General features: G+C 47.6%; 1 protein-coding gene across 5 annotated transcripts in view; it reads right to left on the bottom strand.

Moving 5' to 3' along the window:
* LOC144762305 (exportin-5-like) overlaps positions 1–20,977 on the bottom strand; it is a 2,106,094-nt gene that overhangs the window by 1,460,517 nt on the left and 624,600 nt on the right. For all 5 annotated transcript variants that reach the window (XM_078647454.1, XM_078647456.1, XM_078647455.1 and 2 more), the window contains exon 13: positions 16,728–16,856. In XM_078647454.1, the coding sequence (XP_078503580.1) occupies positions 16,728–16,856 (129 nt within the window). The remainder of the gene's footprint in view (positions 1–16,727; positions 16,857–20,977) is intronic.

The following is a 20,977-nucleotide window of genomic DNA, read 5'->3' as shown; positions in this document are numbered from 1 at the left end:
GGGCCATGCCCCTGGTCATCTCTGCAGTGTTATTAGTGAGGCACTCCTCCATATTTGCCCCTCGGCGGCATAGCAGGGCTGTTGATGCCGCAAGCCTGTTAATTGCCCGGTTCTGTACTCGGGCATCCCTGCGCCGTATGTGTTCATGTTGGTCCAACTTTGCACACAGCTGTGTCATGGCAGTAGTCATTCTGCCCATACCTTTGGCTATTTCCCGGTTGGTTGCAACTAAGTCAACAATCCCCTTTGTTAACTCCCCCATCTGCAGGTTGTGCTGTCGCAATTGGCGGTGACAAGCAAGGATGGATTTGGCCTGCATCCGCTGTATCCGGACCATGCTCCCCTCTAGCCCATGGAAGACGCTGCCCTCCCGTGATGGATTAGCACTGCCACTGCTGGATGTGCGTGGACGGCGCCGTTCGGTGCTGGTCAGCTGTATGGGCTGCTGTGCCACAGGTGTGACAGGTGTGGGATCTGGTGCCTGACCCGCATCTCCCTCCATGATGGACAATGGGGCCACATTAATCCTCCTGGCTGTAGCTGTGGCAGGTGCTGGCTGGTACTGTGTGGGTGTGTTCTCTGGGGAGAACTGGAGTGTTGGGGATTGCGACAATTGGGGGGAGTGGGGAAACAAGAGGGAATGTCCTGAGTCATCCTCAATTGCAGTCTCGCTGCTGTCCTCCACCTCCTGCGACTCAGCCATGCTGCTTGGCCCTGCCACCGCACTGTCTGCTGTTGCTGGTGCTGAGGCTTGTTCAGCTGCTGCTCCACTACCTGATGGTGGCCCTAGGAATAAAGTAGCATTTGTCAACTGAGTGGAAATGTCTTCCTGTCACTACAATAAATGCATTGCACATGTTAAGTTCATAACTCAGATTATTTCTTAAGGTGCATTGCAGTGTCATGTGCACTGTAAAATGTTCCTACATTAGCTGGCTACTTTGCCCATCATGCATTGCACATTTATATTGCTAGCAGTACTGGACTGGGGTTTGGCTGTACATGGGGGCCAATGGGGAGGTGTCTGGTAGGGTGTGTCATGCTGTGCATGCTTCTTACCTTTAGCTTTGGCTCTGGCTGAGCTGTCCAGGTCCCCAACTCCAACCACACTCTCCCTCTCGATAGTTGTCGATACCAGTTCCTCAAGTTCAGTGAGGGGGGGCGCGGGGTTCCTGCCGCCACCGGTCAGTCCTGCCTGCTTGCTGATCTCCGCCAGTTTCCTCTTGGTGAGGCTCCTGATGTCATAGAACCTCTTCTAGAGGTCATCCATGGACCTGGGGGTCACACCAACTGCATTCACCTTCATGCTGATGGCACTCCACAGGTTCCTCTTCGTTGACTCTGGGACTGTGAGGGACAGCCTCCCATACAGCTGCCTGTGTACCATCACCACCTCCTCCACCAATACTTTCAGCTCCAAGCTGCTGAACTTGACCTTTCTCTTCCTGTCAGCCTTCTGGCTCTCAGAGCTGCTTGCCATTTTGACTGTGTACACAGTACTCCCAAAACTCTCTCTGCTGCTCACTCTCCCTCCCTGTTCAGCTCTGCCTTCCTTTCCAGAAAGTTCTGCTGAGTTGCACCTGCATGGGTAGCCACTCCCTGCTAGGGTGAGGGAGGGTGCTTCCACCTCATTGGCTGCTTTCATTAGTTTCACTTCCTTGTTTGCCGATCACGTGTTTGCCGATTCGGTATTTACCGATTCGGTATTTACCGAATCGGGAAATACAGAATCGGGAAATACCGAATCGGTAAATACCGATTCGGTTTTGCCAATGCTTTCCTATGGACCTTTGGCCCGTACGGTTGTATTTCCATTACCGAATCGATATTTCCCGATTCGGTACATACCGATTCGGGAAATACCGATTCGGGATATACCGATTCGGTAAGTGTAGTAACACGATACCGATTGTTACCGAATCGGTATTTTTACGATTTTCTTTTCCTACATATCATTTACCGATTTCAGAATACCGATTCGGTATGATTCGGTATTTTGGAATCGGTAAATGACTTTTACCTACATCGGGCCCTAAGAGATTCTGTGACAGTTTTCTGAGTGAAAATGGAATATGCTACTTACCAGTATGCATCTGTTCTTGGCATGTAGGGCTGCTGACATTCATATCTGTGCATAGATCGCCCCCTAGTGTTGGGTCCGGTTGATTGCACCTTGTTGTCCTGGAAGAGTCTTCGAAGTATCACGAGATAGGTGACTCCTCCCCTGGACTACAGGGCGCATGGGCATATTCTCCATCATCAGATTGTTTTTCGCCATTGTGGCAAAGATGGAATATAAAGAAGTAAGAGATGACCATGTAAGTGTATGTAGAAAAGTACTGCAGCTGCGACAGGCACCGGGAAGGAGGGTGGGCGATATGAATGTCAGCAGCCCTAAATGCCAAGAACAGATGCATACTGGTAAGTAGCATATTCCGTTCGAGGCATGTGGGCTGCTGAATTTATATCTGTGCATAGACTGTATAGCAGTATCTCCTCTAGCGGTGGTCACCTGTACCAGCTGTAGCAGTTTGAAAAAGAGTTTTTAGGACAGCTTGGCCTACAGCAGCTTGTTGCTCTGCTTGCACGTCTACACAGTAGTGTTTAGTGAAAGTGTGTATGGTAGACCATGTAGCTGCCTTACATATGTCTTCTAGTGGAATGTTTCCTAGGAATGCCATGGATGCCCCCATTTTGCGCGTGGAGTGGGCTTTTGGGGGAACTGTTAGAGTGCGTTTAGCTTTTTGATAGAATATTTGAATGCATTTAACTATCCATCTGGCTATTCCTGATTTTGAAATGGGATTTCCCATATGTTGTGGAGCGAAAGCAACAAATAGTTGCTTTGTTTTTCTGAATGATTTAGTTTTGTCAACGTAATAAAGGAGAGCCCTTCTTACATCTAGTGTGTGTAGGGCTCTTTTAGCCACTGACTGCAGGTTTTGGAAGAAAACTGGCAATTCTATTCACTGATTGATATGGAAAGTGGATATAACTTTTGGCATAAACTTAGGGTTAGTACGAAGCACTACCTTATTGTGGTGTATTTGCATGAAAGGTTCTTGAATGGTTAATGCCTGTAGCTCACTCACTCTCCTGAGGGAGGTAATGGCAATCAGAAATGCCACCTTCCATGTTAAGAATTGTAATTCACATGAATGGAGTGGTTCGAAAGGTGGCCTCATAAGTCTGGTAAGCACTACGTTTAAGTTCCAGACAGGCGAAGGTGGATGTTTTGGAGGGATGATTCTTTTCAGACCTTCCATAAAAGCTTTAATAGGTGGTATCCTGAACAGGGACACGTGTTGTCTGTTTTGGAGATATGCTGCTATAGCAGCAAGGTGTAGCCTTATGGAAGAGTATGCGAGATTGCATCTTTGAAGATGTAATAAGTAACATATTATGTCTTGGATAGAGGCATCTAATGGATTGATTTGGTTATTATTACAATAAATTACAAATCTTTTCCATTTAGCTGCGTAGCATGCTCTAGTAGTTGGGCACCTTGCTTCCTTGATAATGTTCATACAGTCTGGAGGCAAGTTAGGATATCCGAATTCTAAGACTTCAGGAGCCAGATCGCTAGGTTCATCTGATTGGGATCTGGGTGCCTGATTTCGCCATGGTTCTGAGTCAATAGCTGTGGCGATAGGTGCAGACTTTGATGGGGAACTACTGAGAGCTCTAGGAGCGTCGTGTACCATGGTTGTCTTGCCCAGGTGGGAGCAACCAGGATCATTGTGAGAGATTGTTGCCTTAGTTTGCGTGCCACTAATGGAATCAGTGGGGTTGGCGGAAAAGCGTACACAAATGTGCCTGACTAGTTCATCCATATCGCATAGCCTTGTGACAACGGGTATGGGAACCTGGCGGCAAAGGACTAGCATTTTGAGTTTTCTTTTGTGGCAAACAGATCTATCTCTGGATGTCCCCACTTTTGGAAGAATGGTTGGAGCACTTGAGGGTGAATTTCCCATTTGTGTATCTGTTGGCTGTGTCTGCTTAGTAGGTGTGCAATTTGATTGTCTTTCCCTGGTAGGTGTTCTGCGAGGAGAAAGATGTTTTTTGGAATTGCCCACCTCCATATGCTCTGTGCTAGGTGAGACAGCTGCGGGTAGTGTGTCCCTCCTTGTTTCTGGATGTAGTACATGGCTGTCATGTTGTCTGTCCGGATCAACACAGCTTTGTTGTTCAAGTATTTCTGGAAAGCTTTCATTGCTAGATATACTGCTAGCAATTCTAAGTGGTTTATATGCAGTGTCTTTTGCTTGACTGTCCAGAGCCCTTGGACTGTGTATTGAAGTAGGTGGGCTCCCCAACCTATCAGTGATGCGTCCGCTATTAATCTACTTGTGCAACTGGCTGTTGGAAAGGTTTTGCGGGTTCGTTCCACCACTGCAGAGAGTTGTAAGTGCGACTGTCGACCAACACTAGGTCTTTCAGTTGTCCTTGAGCTTGGTTCCACTGTTGCGCTAAGCATTCTTGTAATGGACGCATTTGAAGTCGGGTATGAGGGACAATGAATTTTCAGGAGCCCATCATGCCTATAAGCTGCATGAAGACTCGAGCTGGCAAGGAGTGTTGTGGTCGAAATCTTTGAATGAGGGCCTGCATGCTGGCTATCCTGGCTGGATTTGGATATGCCTTTGCCACCAGGGTATTTAATGTTGTTCCCAGATATTGTTGTATGTGGGAGGGTTGCAGATGTGATTTTGGGTAATTTAAAGAGAATCCTAGACTGTGCAGCAATTGGATTGTCTGAGACGTATGTCTTGCACACGGTGCGTATGATTTGGCTTTTATGAGACAATCGTCCAGGTATATAAACACGTGAATGTGTTGCCTTCTGAGGTGTGCTGCTACTACTGCTAGGCATTTTGTAAAAACTCTTGGTGCTGTAGTTACCCCGAAGAGGAGAACTTTGAATTGGTAGTGGTGACCCTATATTGTAAACCTCATATATTTCCTGTGAGCTGGGTGTATAGGTATGTGAAAGTATGCATCTTTTAGGTCTAATGTAGCAAGGAAGTCGCCTGGCTGGAGTAACGGAAGTACCTGTTGTAGAGTGACCATATGGAAATGCTCTGAGAGTATGTATTGGTTTAGAGGTCTGAGGTCCAGTATTGGTCTGAGGGATCCGTCTTTTTGGGGGATTAGGAAGTAAAGAGAGTATACTCCTGGTGCCTGGTGTTGAAAGGGGACTGTTTCTATGGCTCCTTTTTCTAGCATGGATGTGACCTCTTGCTGTAACAGCGTGATGTGCTCTTTGGACATTGGACGGTGTCTGTGGTATGTTGGGTGGAGTAGAAGTGAGTTCCAGGCAGTAACCATACTGGATAATTTGTCTCACCCACCTGTCTGTGGTAATGGTGTTCCAGACTGGTAGGAATTGTGTTAGTCTGCCTCCGACCGGTGTTAAGTGGTCTGGAGGGAGCGTGAATAAGTCACTGTTTGGCGGCGGCGGAGGCTCTGGTGTTGTTGCCGCCCGTCCTCTGCCCTTGTTATTTCTATAACCTCCTCTGTTGGAGCCTTTATTAAAAGTGCTCTGGGAATTACTTTTGAATGTAGAGGACGTTTGGGATGTGTTGCCTCTCCCTGAGCCCCTGAAGGAGGAGCGACGAAAGGAACTTCTGGATTGCTGAAACTGAAGTGCACCCATAGACTTAGCTGTATCACGACTTAGCTGTATCACTGTCTTTTTTTATTTTTTCTAAAATTGTATCTACTGCAGGGCCAAACAAGAAATCTTGGTTAACTGGTTGGTTTAGTATGGTTGATTGCACTTCATTTTTGAAGCCGGAAATGCACAGCCATGCGGGCCGGCGTATTAAGACACTTGTGTTGATGGACCTAGCTGCTGTGTCAGCTGCGTCAAGTGCACATTTAATGGAGGCGTTTGTGATAAATTTGCCTTCCTGTATTAGGTCATTAGCTTTAGCTTTGAACGGTTCTGGTAGGTGTTGTAGTAAACCCTCCAGTTGGTCGTAATGTGCTCTATCATAGCGTGCTAATAAAGCCTGTGTGTTTGCAATCCTCCAGGAGTTTGCTGCCTGGGAGGCTACTCTTTTGCCTGAGGCTTCTAATATTTTCGACTCCTTGTCGGGAGGGGGAGCATCTCCTGTGGTTTGTGAATTAGCTCGTTTTCGAGCGTTTGATACGACTAGTGAGTCCAATGGCAACAGTGACCTAATATAAGTTGGGTCTGCAGGGGCAGATTTTTACTTTTTCTCAATCCTAGGATTGAGGACACGCGCTCTGGCTGGGTCTTTAAATATGTTAGGCGCGATCCCACTGACACCTAGGGGAGGGCTCCTTAATGTATGGGAGGCGACGGATCTGACAGAGATAGAACATTAGTGGTTAGCCCTCGGATGTCTCCTCATCAAACTGTCCATAGCGATGAAGTGGGGTTCTCCTGATCGTCCTCAGGTGGTGGGTTGGACCGCAGAAATGGATAGGGATATGGTCGCTGAAAAAACAGTTTACAAACTCAGAGGGTGCCCCAAGAAATGGGACAAGAAGTGGGGTAAATGGAATGCATACAGGGGGGAGATCTGTAGTTCTCCCACTACGGACATGGCCATGGACAGGTCGAGAACTGTGTATAATGACCCAAACTGATCAGTATTGATTATTGTATTAGTGTATGTATCGTTCTGTGTTGTCCTGTACAATTTTGTATAATTGCAAATGGACTGGTTTTCAATTGCGTCCTCGATTATTCTGCATTGCTTTGATTTGTCCAGATGTCATATTATGATTACCTATTTGTTTATATGCTTTACATTGCTGAATGTGCTTTGATTTTGTGTTTTCAATAAAAATGTAATAAAAAAAAAATATTAATAAAATATGTCGGGCGCGTGCTTTAGTACCCATTTCAACATAGGAAGTGTACGCACACTTTTCTCTGATGTAGGAAAAGTGTCAAAGAGAAAGTCCTCTTCTATTGGATCGGTGTGCATGTCTACGCCGTGGAATTTAGCTGCCCTATCTACTAATTGGTTAAAGACAATGGTGTCGTCAGTAGGCGACAGCTTTGTAGGATATGCAGAGATGTCAGGGATGGGTTGTGGCTCGTAGTTATCATAAGGATCATTGTGGTCCTCCCATGTGTCATCCTCTACATCCTGATCCACAGGTTCAACAAAGTCATCCTGAGGATCTTCTCCTATGTTTTCAGTGTCATCACAACCTGAAGGTGTAGGAGAGTAAGGCACAAAAGGCATGTTAGGAAAAAAAGGAGGAGGAGTGAAAGGCCTTGAAGGAGGAGTGCTAAAGTCTTTTTTCTTAGTAGGAACAGGTGAAGAAGTGTTAGTGTCCAACGGTCTTTTCTTCCTCTTGTAAACTGTTAAGTGTCCAGTTTCAGAGTCGATATACAGTTTAGATTGTTCAGCGCTTAATGGATCAGGGTGGAAAAGTTCTTCCTCAACTGTCCGTGGCTTCGGCGCCGATGCTTTTGGCTTAGTCACTTCCTTGGGGTGAGCCTTTGGCTCGAGGGCCTTCGGCTGTGGAGCTTTTTTCGGCTCAGCCGGTGATTTTGGGTTGGTGACCTTTTGTGGGTCGACGTCCTTTGTTGGTTGTACTGCCTTCTTTGGTTCGGCGACCTTCTTTGGTTCGACAACCTTTTTTGGATCGACCGGTTTTTTCGGATCGAAGTTTTTCGGGTCGACCGTTTTTTTCGGATCGCCCTGTTTTTTCAGATCAACCGTTTTCTTCGGATCAACCGTTTTTTTCGGGTCGATTACTTTTTTCGGTTCCCCGTGTTTTCTGTGCTCGCCGACCCCTTTGGGCTCAAGGTTTTTTGTAGGTTTGATGACCTACTTCGGGTCAATAGTCTTTTTAGTGCGATCCAGTTTTTGTGGATCGACACCCTTTTTAGGCTCGACGGTCTGTTTCGGGTCGATTGTTTTGTTAGCGTCGACTACCATTTTTGTTTCGACGAGCTTCTTCGGCTCGACAACCGATTTAGGTTGTACGGCCTTTTTAGGAATCGATTTGCTGGTTCCTGGGGTATCGGAATGCTTGGGTTTGGTCTTCGGGGCCGAGCCGGAAGGCGGGGCCTCTGAAGGAGGCTGTCGATCTCGGCTAAGGCCTTTAGGCGATGCTTCGACCGGAGCCTTGTCTTGGGGTGGAAGCGGGGTTGGGGGCTTGGTACTCACAGTTTGCCCCGGTGAGATCTGGTCATCGGAGTCCGACTGTTCCTCCACGGTGACAATTTCTAGATCGGAGTCGGCTGCTTCTGGGAGGTCATGTTCGTGTTTGAAGATGTTCTCCGGTTCCGGCGCCTGCCGCTGCATTTCTTGTCTAGCGGCTCTTCGGTTCCGGATAGTTTTCTTCGACCGGAACTGAGCACAAGCTGCACACTTTTCCTCGTTGTGCTTGGGTGATAGGCACTTGTTGCATACTGTATGTTTATCAGTATGTGGGAATTTGGAGTGACATTGTGGGCACTTTTTAAAGGGGGTCCTTTCCATCAGCACCAGGCATACGTGGCATCGAAAAGGCCCAACGGCCCGCGCCGACGACCGGATCGAGATGGAAAGTAAGTTCGAGTAGAGGGGTACCGAACGAGTGCAATACTGTCGAGGTAAAAGGCCTTTTGGCCTTAGAAAGTTGCAAAGTTTTGGTTCCGAAGTTAGAGTTGAGGAATAGCATCCGAACCCAATGGCGGAAAAAAACAATCTGATGATGGAGAGGATGCCCATGCTCACTGTAGTCCAGGGGAGGAGTCACCTATCCCGTGATACTTCGAAGACTCTTCCAGGACAACAAGGTGCTATCATCCGGACCCAACACTAGGCGGCGATCTATGCACAGATATGAATTCAGCAGCCCACATGCCTCGAACATAGTGTTTCTACCCTTAATATTGCTAATCTTTTTCGCAATTATGCCTCTACTGACAAAATGTCAGCATAAAAGGAACGTCCCTCCTACCAGAGCAGGAAGAAGAAAACTACTGCTTTTGGTTTCAGTACCCCTTGAAGGTACCACACTCCCTGTAACCAATTTATACCGGATAGTGTAGTATGTACAGCCACAATCTCACAAAGCGCTTGACTCTCCAGTGTCGCAAATCAGACATTCATGCAGAAGAATTCAGGCCCTAAAATAGAGCAGTGGTGCTCCTTCATGTCTTTCCTTCTAAGGTCATGGAATTATTTCCATCAAGGTGGTGGGCAAAATCAAAGGACATATCTAGTAAATGTTAATGGAACTATCCAGCGAGTTCAGTGAAGCACAAATAAACAGGTCATCTAGAACCCATGGATCTGGCCATCCAAGCCACACTAATTTCCAAAAAGTTGTTTGGGAGCCCCAAATCCATCACTAACTACTTTAGCAATGTGTCATATCACACCATCTGGTAGAAGGAGAACCAGCAACTACTTCATCTTCCGAAGAGCATGGGATGAGATTGGCAGTAGGCATGTGGCACTGCATAAACAAACAGCCAGGTTCCCCAACCAGAACAATTTCTTTCTCGCTGTCTTAATTTACTGGCAGTCTATATCTGATGAAGAGGAGAGAGAGAGAGAAGGTGACCAAATAACAAGATGTTTAGATTACAGATGAGAAGATAGAAATTGTGGGTCATCAAGAGCCGGACAATGACAACAAGCAATTTAGTATTGGACAGTCTGGGTGTAAGGTGGCTTAAACCCTGCAGACATCCTAGGGCCAACCAGGGTGTCATTAAAAGGCAACAAGTTTCTAAGTGGAGGGGCTGGGCTAAAGGATTTCTGTCATTATGTTAATTTTTATGTCCGCAAATGGCAAAGACAAGTCAAAGACTTCAACCGTCTTGCATTTGACTGCCTTAAAAGAAAGAATATTCTCTGAAGGGACCACCGAGAGTCACTCATGGACAACCTTAGTAAAACAACTGTTCTCTTGAACTAAAGGGAAGCCTTCATCAGAGTCTGAATAAGAGTGAAACATGCGGTCCCCACTACTGACCTCCTAAGCATGAAACCCTGAAAATGCTAGACCTTCCAATGAAGTTTCAGGTAGGTAACACAAAAGTGGCGCTTCAAAAATAAAAACAACATTATTTGACAGAAGACACAGACAATTCCTATTAAATTACAAGAAAACACTAGGGCATCAAATACATATTTACAAGAGCTTTAGACAAGAAATGAAGTCACTACCACTGGCATGAAATGATAGGTTACTGATTGTGAAATGCAGTGGTAGCAGTTTACAGACTCTGCAAGCTACAGTAAATCAGGCAAAGATTCCCTTGTTTTCTTCAATTTTTTCCTCTAAAAAAAAGTTTGTGGAAGATACTTGCAATCACTTGTTTTTAGACCAGTGACCTTTCAAATTTTAATTGGCTTCCTTTTATAGCAAAAGATCAAATAAATCTGTCAATATAGCTTCAGGATCGGCTACGCAAAATTGCATCTCGTTGTACAATTGGATTTTCCAAAGAAATTATTTTAAACAGTAAAAGTAAACTTTGCTTGGTTAACCCGTTGCGTGCTGCCGTCGGCCATTGGAAGTCGTGAGCGCTCCCTCCCTGGTGCTGCGCACGTCCAACGGCCGACGCGGCCCCGCCCACCCTTTAGAACGCCCGCACCGCAGCGGAAAAAACGCTGCGGTTAAGGCGTTAATTAAAACCGTAACAATATTACATGTAAATGTTTGAGATATATAAATATAAAATCATACAGTACATTTAACCTTCAGGATATGACCGTTAAAAAAAATTTAAGTAGTGCAAATGTTCTATTTTTGGTATTGATTGTGCAGGAGGAATGCTAGTGTAGGAAGCGTGCTCTGTATATACTATACTAAAGTAAGGTATATTGTCCAGAGTCCAGGGGATCCCCAAAGGCTTACAGAGAGGTAAAAGAAGATAATACCTTAGTATCTTTTTGTGGTAGGGTAGGCAAGCAGTAAGGATGTATCAGAGAGTAGTGTTAAGCATTTATTGTACACACTCAGGCAAGAAATTATGTCACACACTCAAAGACTGAACTCAGACCAATTGTTGGTATAACAAATATATATTTTTTTGTATTTTATTTTTAGAACAAAGCCAAACATGGCTCAGGTAAGTACTAATGCACAAGTTACTTACCTTCGATAACAATATATCTGTAAGAAACAGTAGTTAGTGTTAGATTCCTTACCTCAGAATATCCCCAGGCGTCAGACTGGATCCGAAAAGTACCCCTGCGCGTCGGTAGGCGTCGTCTGTGGCTCCGCGACCATCGTCGGCATCGTGGCACTGCGTTCCTGGCATGGAAAGCTATGTACAGAACTGACGTCAGCGCGCGAGGGCGGCGTCTAAGTACTCCGACGATGTCATCCCGGCAATCACGATGCCGACGACGGACGCAGAGCCGCAGACGACGCCTACCGACGTGCAGGGGTACTGCTGACGAAAACTTTCCGGATCCAGTCTGACGCCTGGGGACATTCTAAGGTAAGGAATCGAACACTAACCTGTTTCTTTCAGATAGTACTTTCATGATAATACAGTTGAATGCAGTTGAATGTAGATACAAGTAGGTCAAATGCTCAGAAACAGTTAAAATTACTTTTTAGTTACTATGCAATTACTTTGTGATTACCTTAAGATACTTTTCAGATTACTTTTTTTACTCCATGTGATATGCCTAGATATCATGCTGGGACATTTCCTGGATAAAAAGTGAGTAAAACTGTTTTGATCAAAACACAGTTTCTTCGGTTTCCATACAAAACACCCTCAACACGTTTTTCAGAGGAAAGAAGTCAATACAATCCTATGGACCCAGTCGCCCTAGTGCCGTTGAGGTTGTTCTTTGAGTGCATCCTTGACCCTGGGATGACCCTGGTTCTAACCCCAGAAACCCAACTCTCAAAACCAATTACTCAGCTTTAAACCGATAACCTGCTTTTCTCCCATAGTACTGCATTGGTGGATCTTCTGTGGAAAAGGTTCTAAGTGTGGATTTGGAAATTGTATGGCAACCTAAGAAACTGTGTTTTGAGAAAAACTGACTAACTTACCTCTTATACAGGAAATGTCCCAGTGTGATATCTAGGCATATCACACTGAGTAGAAAAAGTAATCATGAAAAGAAATCAAAATTAATTCAAAAGTAAATACAATTGTATTTGCACATTTTATGAACCTGTAATAAAAGTCAATATTCATCCTGCTTGCTTTTTAACAATTTGTCTTGAAAAGTACAATCATATTTACCTCTACCAAGTCTTGCTTGGTTCTATAAATGAAAATCCAACAAACAAAGATTTTGTTTTTATATAAACAATTGGTCTGAGTTCAGTCTTTTAGAGTGTGCGACATAATTTCTTGCCTAAGTGTGTACAATAAATGCTTAACACTTCCCTCTGATAAAGCCTACTACTCATCCACACTACCACAAATAAAGAGTAAGGCATTATCTACATTTACCTCTGTAAACCGTTGGGGATCCACTGGATTCTGTACACACTATACCTTTACTTTAGTATAGTACACAGAGAGCTAGCTTCCTACATGGTGCACTTGTCAAGTGATTCCTTGTCATTTTTAGGTCGATAACTCAGTCGCACTGCTGTAAGCAGTGTGGGCGGAGCCCGAAGATTTAATGTTTCTTAGAGGGGGCTTGGAACCCTACCCTCTTCTCCATTGGCTGGCTTCCATTGGAGGAGAGGGGCGTCACTCGGTTCAAGCCCCGTCTTTTTCGGATTCGGGGGCGTTTTTTTCAGCTTATTTAAAAAAAAAAAAAAAAATCTTTTTATTGAAACAAAACACATAAAACGGTGACCGAAATGCAGAGACCACAATAGCAAAGTTCCAACATTGACTTCTGGGCTTAATACATACTTGACAAATAGTAGAAAAACAGGCCTAAGAACTCTCAAGGTCCACAACATTTTAAGCTTATTTTTATTTACTTTCTCTCCTCTTCCCATTGGCTGGAATTTTACCTTCCAGCCAATGGGAGGAGGAGAGAAGGAAAACAAGCCCCCGAATCCCAAAATGAGGCTGCATTTCTCCGAGGCATTTCTGCTTCTTCTCGGAGAAACATGGTGGTGTTCAGGGACACCCTCCCTCTCGGAGAGGTCACAGTCTATTCCTCATGTAATGTACTTTTTGCTCCCTCTCGTATTTTGTTTGCTCACGATTGTCACTTTTGCCTCATGTAACTCAACTTTTGGTTTTGTAATTTGCACTTGTAATCTTCTTATGTATCATTACTGTTCCTATTGTGAAGCCTCGGACATCTTAGGTTAAAGTCGGCGCGAGAGAAAAACGCATAATCATTAGCTATTTTTTTTTCTATTTTTGATGCTAGACGGTAAATGCACTTTACGTACATCCATACGCCATTTAAGGCTATCGCTCAAACTGAACAGGCAGAAGATTCGTAAACACTGTTTAAAGCTACTTCCCGTGTTTCTTGCCTGCTGAAAGCCTCATTCGGTCCGTCGTTTGTTTCTAAGTAAACATCGCCAGCCAGATTCAGCTGTTGTCTAATTTCCGCTGCCCCGCCCGGTGTCACAGCTGGGCCTGTAACTGTCTGCGGGGTGGGCAGCAAGTCCGAGCTCCTGATTCTTCGGACTTCTGCCGAGTTACGCGGCTTAAGTCCTCCACCGGGTTGTGAGTCAGGTGCTGGTGGGCGTTACGTTCCAGGGCTGAGTCCCATCAGCACGAAAGTCACCCAGGATGCATTGTCAGGGGTCGCGCTAACCATGGGGGATGGCTTGATTGTCGGCCACAATTGTGATCGGCGTTGCAGGGGTCTCTGTGTTCATGCATTTCCGTGCATTGGCTGAGCAATGTCTTCAGCAAGGGTAACATTGAAGCGGCATGTCACTGTTAAAGTGTGTCCCTGCGTGCAGCACTGGTCACTCCTGTATTCCCCTGCCTTTCTTTTATCCTTTACTGAGTCCCGCTCGTGGCGTCTGAGCAGCGCGTGGAACAGTCGGGAGGGGGCGGGGATGGGTGGCGAGGGAGCAGCGTGCCGTGCCCCCTGGTAGCAGCACATGCGTATTTACAAAATAAGGACTGCCGAGAGATGTGGAGTAAAATTCTTGTACATGCGAGGTCAGGCTCAGTTGTCGCGGAGAAACAAGTGTTCTGTTTAATTGCGCCCAGCTTCCTAAAGCCATGCTCCTTTCCTCCCCCACACCCAAACTCGTTCGGACTGCGCCTGGCTTGGTAGTGGGATGTCAGTAGTTGAATCCTGATTGTAGTGGAGAGTGCAGTCGCATTTGTGTTGTTCATAATGACCACGGTTCGGGGCACCCCTGTTAAGCGCAGGTTGTATACCTTGCAAAAGAGGGTGTTTTCAGCTTGGCGCCCGCCGACGGCCCATAGCCCCTGTTGCTGCGCATGGACCGAGCAAAGCCCATGGATACAGGCTTACTGTTTGGCCCGTGTTTACATTCTGGGGAAACTGATGTCCAACCTAAATTGTGTGATCGTGGACACATACTTGCTTGGTTTTAGTCAATTGGGCATCCCAGCCGATTTGTGTGTAGGTAGCGGGCTCGGTCATGTGAGTAATTAGCGCATCTTCACACGCGCACAGCCGGCCAGATCCACCCCAGGGGAGTAATGTTCGAGTGTTTAGTCCAAGGCCAGGATGGGCCTTTAGCCAGGCAGCCATGCCTGCTCGGTTGGGGGACGGGAGGCAGTGTGCGTGGTCCAGGTGTATCAGGCGGGACACGCTGTGTGCACGTCGCTTCCGCGGCAGGTGTGGCGGTTATCCTTGGGGGGGGTTTGGGGTGAGTTGTGTTGTGTGCTGATTGCGGGTCCGGGGTCCCTGCAATTGAGTCCGTGACCTTCACTGCTTTCAACCAGTGAAAAAAAAAATGCCCAGTACAGGAACCCTAGCCTTGGTGACACCCGCAAACGCTGACAGCCTTAGGAGATGGCTGATCGAGTCAGCCGTTACCTCCTTGCAGGAGGGCGCAACTTGTACCATTCTTACACGCTGGGAGAACCTTGCCGCATGGGGCCTCTGGTGGAATTGCCAGGAAGGCTCTAAAGTGAGCCCCTGCCGTTATGCATTGCTTGGATCCATGAAATGGAATGACATTTTGCCCACCGAGGCGGATAGTCCCTCCCTCTCTCCTCTGCTGCATCTCGTTCTTTTGCTCTTTGCGAGGGGCATGCTGTACGGTGAGCCGCCTAGTTCCCTCACCGCTCCTCTCACCCACCCCCCCGCCCACTTCGGGGACAGTCCCAGCGTCGCTTGGCTCCCCCCTTTGCATTACTCGGGCGCACACCACACAGGGGAAATAGAAGGGCTGGAGCGATCGATACTAAGGTTAGGAACAGGGTACACATTTCGGCAGAGCGGCGCTACATCTGTGATGCTGGGCAAATCCCTTTATCTCCCTGTGTCCAACAAAATGAAGGTATGTGCTCATCGGTGGCGTGGGGCTGTGTGTGTGGGTGTGTGTGGGTGTGTGTTGGGCTCTGTGTGTGTGTGGGGGGGGCTCTGTGTGTGTGGGGGGGCTCTGTGTGTGTGTGGGGGGCTCTGTGTTTGAGGCTGTGTGTGTGTGTGTGTGGCTCTCTGTGTGTGTGGGGCTCGCTGTGTGTGTGTGTGTGTGTGGCTCTGTGTGTGTGTGTGGGGGGCTCTGTGTGTGTGTGTGTGTGTGGCTCTGTGTGTGGCTCATCCATTGCCTCAAGTAGTTCCCCGTTACCTGAAAGGGAAAAAAATCTTAGCCAAGAATTTTCTCTGTCGTCCAACTGTGACATCGCGTCATATTTTAAACCTATGGGGTTTCTAGATTTTTGGTTGTCCTTGGCGTGGAATGCATGTTTTTGCCCTATTTAATTGAGTCCTAGTTATTGGGTTTTTGTTGTACTCTATGTTTTCCTGTTTTCCACTTCTTTGTTGTTTATTTCTACTGTACCCCACAGGGGCCCTGCAGCGTGTATTTTTGCACCTTTGTTGTTTTTGAGTATTTTGCTAAGTGCCTGAAGCCTCCATCTGCTCAGCATCATAGCGGATTCTCTTGCCCAAAGTATCTTTTGATGTAATGTATATCACGTCTGAGGGTGGTTGTTCACTTGGAGCTTTACTTTCTGGGGGGCCAGGAGTGTTAGGAGACCTGTCACGTTTCCTGGCCTGAGTAGATTACAAATCCTGGGTCTTTAAAGAAGCTGAACTTTAAACTTGAGTTTTCCAAACCTGGTTAGTATTGGTGATATGAGAGGACTCCTTTGTATGACACTTGCCGCACTTGTCGTTTTTATGATTGTGGGTTTGGTTCGTTTTTGTTCTTTTACATGCATTTTTCTTGTTCGAATTCTTCTGCCTGGGAATCTGTCTTATCACTCCTGATCTAATTTCTTTGGATGCTTGCCGCTGCTTGGGGTAGTCTTTGTGGTTTGCTGTCTGTATATGTACTTATTTAGTCAAGAATGTAAATGAAAAAAAAGTAGTGATTCAGGAACACTTCGGATGTGAAATGTCCTGCCAGTAATTTGTTTGTACTTGCAGGTGGCCCTATCCACCGCGCCACAAAACTAAGGCGACTAAATAAAACGCATATTCCGTGGGGGAGACGCTATGTCCTTCAAGTCCCAGTGAAAAAAGATTAAGGTGTGAGCATAGCTTGCACTTTTTCAACTAACGACTGAGTCACAAATTTAATTCAAATTTCTATGAGCAGTTTTCATCATCTCCAAGATGTGAATGAACACCCACAAGCAGAATGGGTATTAGCTTCCTTTTCGATGTTATATCTGATATGAAACTTACCAACTATGAATTCAGATTTAACTGAAGGCAGAAGGTGGTATTTCAGAAATTCACTGGCTATTTGAAAACACTTTCTTTGGTCTATTTTGCATACAGCTTCCAATGTCTCCTTCAGATCTGCACGGTAGGCTGAAGAAAATAAAAATGGCTATTAAATGAAGGAAGTTAAAGAACAAAAGAGAAAATTTTACTTAAACATAGATACAAAGAACAACATTTTAACAAACTGTTTTGGCAGTAACTAATCTGTGAATGAAAGATTTCAGGTGCCATTGTGATATGAGGTTTTTACCACTATTTTCACAATACGCTACGATACATTACCCCTTTCTTTTTTTTTTTAAACAAATGTTATTTGTCACGTTTCACATAAGCTGCACAGCTCTGCATTCCAGAGGCTTCTGCACACATCAAGTACACAGTAATAATGACTTAGACTTTTATAAAGATGGACAAACCGCATTTTAACGAGTCCTCCCCCAACTCCGCCCCTCCCCCCGATTGCGCCCATGTCCCAAAGGAAAAAAGGATACATCAAGAGTGTAACTGCATACCCGTCGACCACCCAACCAACATAGAGCCAGCATATGCGTCATTCCGGCAAACGTACATTTCCTTCCTAAGGCGGGTCCAGTTCCAGTTCCCGGTAATCTGCCCACCTCTTCCAAATCCTATAGTTTGCGTGGGTACCCCCTGGCAGTGAAAACTGGCTGTTCGAGTCCCACACAAAAATCCATCCCGTTTCTCCACGCAGTGAGTGACGGAGCCCAGGGCGCCTTCCTGGCCCTGGCAATATCTCTTTTTACCAATGTGAGACCTAAGAACAAGAGGTGTCGCTAATAATGATTGCCCCCCACTCCCTCCATGACGTGTAGCAAGGCCAGAGCGGTGTGCAGGGGAGCTCCCAACCCAATACCTCTGACAAGCAGGAGTACACCCCCCTCCAGAAGCTATGCAGTGAAAGGCAACTCCAGACAGTTTGCAAAAGCGTGCCCTCCTCCCGCTGACAGCAGAGACACTCGGGGGATCCGATCATTCCTGCCCTCCACAACCGCACTCTATTTAAGTACACTCTGTGCAGGTATTTAAATTGTACCAATCGCAGGCGCGTGTATCTATTGCCTCCCCCAGCGGGCCCGCTAGAGCCTCAGCCCGGTCCTCCTCCTCCAGTTCACCCACATCTGCCACCCAAGTAGTCTTAAGTTTCTGCAGATTAGAGGACCAGTGAATAACCAGTGTTTGTAATATGCGGGAGATCTTGAGGTCCGGCAGCTCCCCCATAAAGATCTTCTATGGGGCTGAAGTCAAGGAGAGACTCCAGACCCTCCAAACTACGGGTTAGGGCGTGTCTAAATTGTAGGTACCTGTAGAATTGGGATTGTGGCATCTCTTATTCGTCCTGTAAGTCCTGGAACGATTTGTGTGTCAGATCCTTCATAACGTCTCCCAGAACCGAGATGCCTATGGAATCCCATCGCCAGAAGCCCTGCAGTGCTGCCAATTGAGGCAACCGCCCATTACCCCAGAGAGGGGTCTCCCTGGTCAAGATATTCCACCACCCCATCCTGCCCTGAGTCTGCCTCCATATATGGAATACCACCCGCGTAACCGGGGCCAGGGGGCCTTCGAAGCGGCGCAGAGTGTAATAGCGTGTGTAGAGAATTGCTGCCCATAAGCTGCCGCTCAACCGCATAAGCTGGGTCCCCCCCGTCCCCGTACCACCACTCGTTGAAGACCAGCAAGTGTGCGGCTTGTTAGTAGGAGAGGATGTCCGAAGAAGCGAGATCCCCGGAATAGGTAGATGGGAAACAGGTGCGTAGGGCCACCCTCACCATGCCAATTTCCCACAAGAACCCTCCCAACACTGAGTTTACCTGCCGGAACCATCGGGGTGAAACCTGATATGGATGATTCTGCAATTGATAGAGGAGACAGGGTAGCGCCACCATCTTGAAGATGGCCCACCTACCGTATATGGTTAAGGGCATGCGGGACCATACCTTAAGGTTTTCCCGGGTTCGCTCCCACACCGGGATCAGATTGTGTTCCCAGGACACCGCTGGCACATCGGATAAAAAGACCCACAGGTATTTCAGCCCCCCTTTTGCCAAGTGGAGGGTTGAGGCCCATGCTCCTACGCTCGGTCGATCCCCCAGGACCCACAGCGTGGATTTGCGTGGATTCATATACAGTCCAGAGGTCTCCCCGAAGATCTGCATTATGGGCAGCAGCCGCGGCCCGACCTATCAAGGGCGGTGAGAAAGAACAGGACATCATCCGCGTACAGCGCTATTTTGTCAATGAGACCTAGCGCCCATTCAAACCTCCGACGTTGGGCATCAATGCGCACCCAGGCCGCCAGCAGCTCCATGGCAAGCGGAAAAAGATAGGGGAAGAGGGGGCAGCCCTGTCGTGTGCCCCGCGGGACGGGGAAAGATCGAGAGATCGCCCCCCCTACCCGCACCAACGCCGTTAAACCAGTATAAAGCAGCTGCAAATATGGCAAAAATCGCGGGCCGAGATTAAGTTTCCGCAGAAAAGCAAACCGGTATACCCAGCTCTAGGAATCAAAGGCCCTATCCATGTCGGCCAATAATAGCGCTGCCGGCTCCCCAAGCCGCCCACTGGCCGACACCGCAACGTGTGCTCCCCTGATATGACGGGTCGCCCCATGGGGCATGAACCCAGCCTGGTTCGGGTGTACCAGTGCGGTGATATGTGGCCGGAGCCGGTTGGCCAGTGCCTTGGCCAAAACCTTCGCCTCCACATTGAGAAGGAAGATGAGGCAATATGATGCATGCTGCTCCGGAGGTCTACCCGGTTTGAGGAACACTACCACCTCCACGTGTCTCCAGTCCGGAGGGAGCGAACCGTGCTCCCGCGCCTTCTCCACCACTGGTCGAAAGAGGGGGGCCAGCTGTACAAAGAATTTCTTGAAAAACTCACTGGGGAAACCGTTCGGTCCCGGAGCCTTCCCGGGTTTCAACTCCCCCAGGGCCGTACCCAACTCGTCGTCCGACAGTGGCCTATCTAGGCGGTCCCTCACCTCATCCAAGATAGTCTTAGGGGGGAGGTCATCTATAAATTTTGCAATAACTGCAGCTGTGAGACATTCTTTTGGCGCATAGAGGTCTTCATAATATGCCGCAAAACTCTTTGCGATAGCTGGGGGCTCAAGAAGCGGCGCCCCCGCAGGGTCCAGGACTCGCGGCAGAGGCTGGGCATGTAAGGCGCCCTGACATAAGCGATGCAGCATCTTGCTGGACTTGTCCCCTCATTGATATACCCTACTAAGCATTGCCAGCCAAGCTTGACGTGTCACGTCTACAGCAGGGCTGCATATTGTTGTTGAGCCAATACTAACTGTTTTCTGGCCGGGCCGCCATCCGCCTCCCGACCCCTTCGTTCTGACGCCTCCACCTCCGCCTCCCGTCACACAAGGTCCCTCTGCCACTCCCTCCGCGCTGCCACCCACCACGAGATATCCACCCCTTGCAGCATGGGTTTCAATGCCTCCCAGAGTACCGCTGGGGACTTGACCGACCCTACATTGGCTACCAGATAATTATCTATCTCTTTGGTCAGGTGTTCCCTGTATTCCTCTTTTAGCAGCTGCAAGCCTGACATACGCCATTCTAAGTGGCTGCCTCCCCAGGCCGATCCGGAATGTGAGAGCAACTGGTGAATGATCCGACAAGCCTCTGGGCATAATGTCTGCTGACAATACTCTGTGTAGTAGCCCCCTAGGAACAAATATATAAGCGATCCTCGAGAAAGAATCATGTGCTGTGGAGAAGTAGGTATATTCCCGACGGAGACCATGTAAGTTTCTCCAGCCATCCGCCCAGTCCAGTCCCGTCACCAGAGTGTAGTTTGGTAGGGGATCCACCTACACCAGTCATCTACCCGCTACTCCATCTATCCCGATCCAGCTCCATCACGTCATTCCAATCTCCACCCACAACTAAGAGCCTGTCTGGCATGTCCCCCCAGATGTGTAGAAGTTATTCCACTAAAGTCCATTGTAATGGCGGTGGAGCACACACGCTGCCCAGTGTTAAGATGTTCCCCTCAATCCTGCCCTGTATAATAATGTACCGTCCCCGCGTGTCCGACCAATGTTTCTCATGTGTATATGGAACCCTGCGATGGATCAGTATCGCCACGCCCCTCGACCCCCATGTGAAGCCTGAGTGGAAAATGTGCTGATACCCGTATCTCTGCAGGCACAGGGCTTTGGTACCCATCAA

The sequence above is a fragment of the Lissotriton helveticus genome, chromosome 6 (assembly GCF_964261635.1).
Source record: "Lissotriton helveticus chromosome 6, aLisHel1.1, whole genome shotgun sequence".
NCBI classification, from domain to species: Eukaryota; Metazoa; Chordata; class Amphibia; order Caudata; family Salamandridae; genus Lissotriton; species Lissotriton helveticus.
This window is presented reverse-complemented; position numbering and strand designations above follow the sequence as displayed.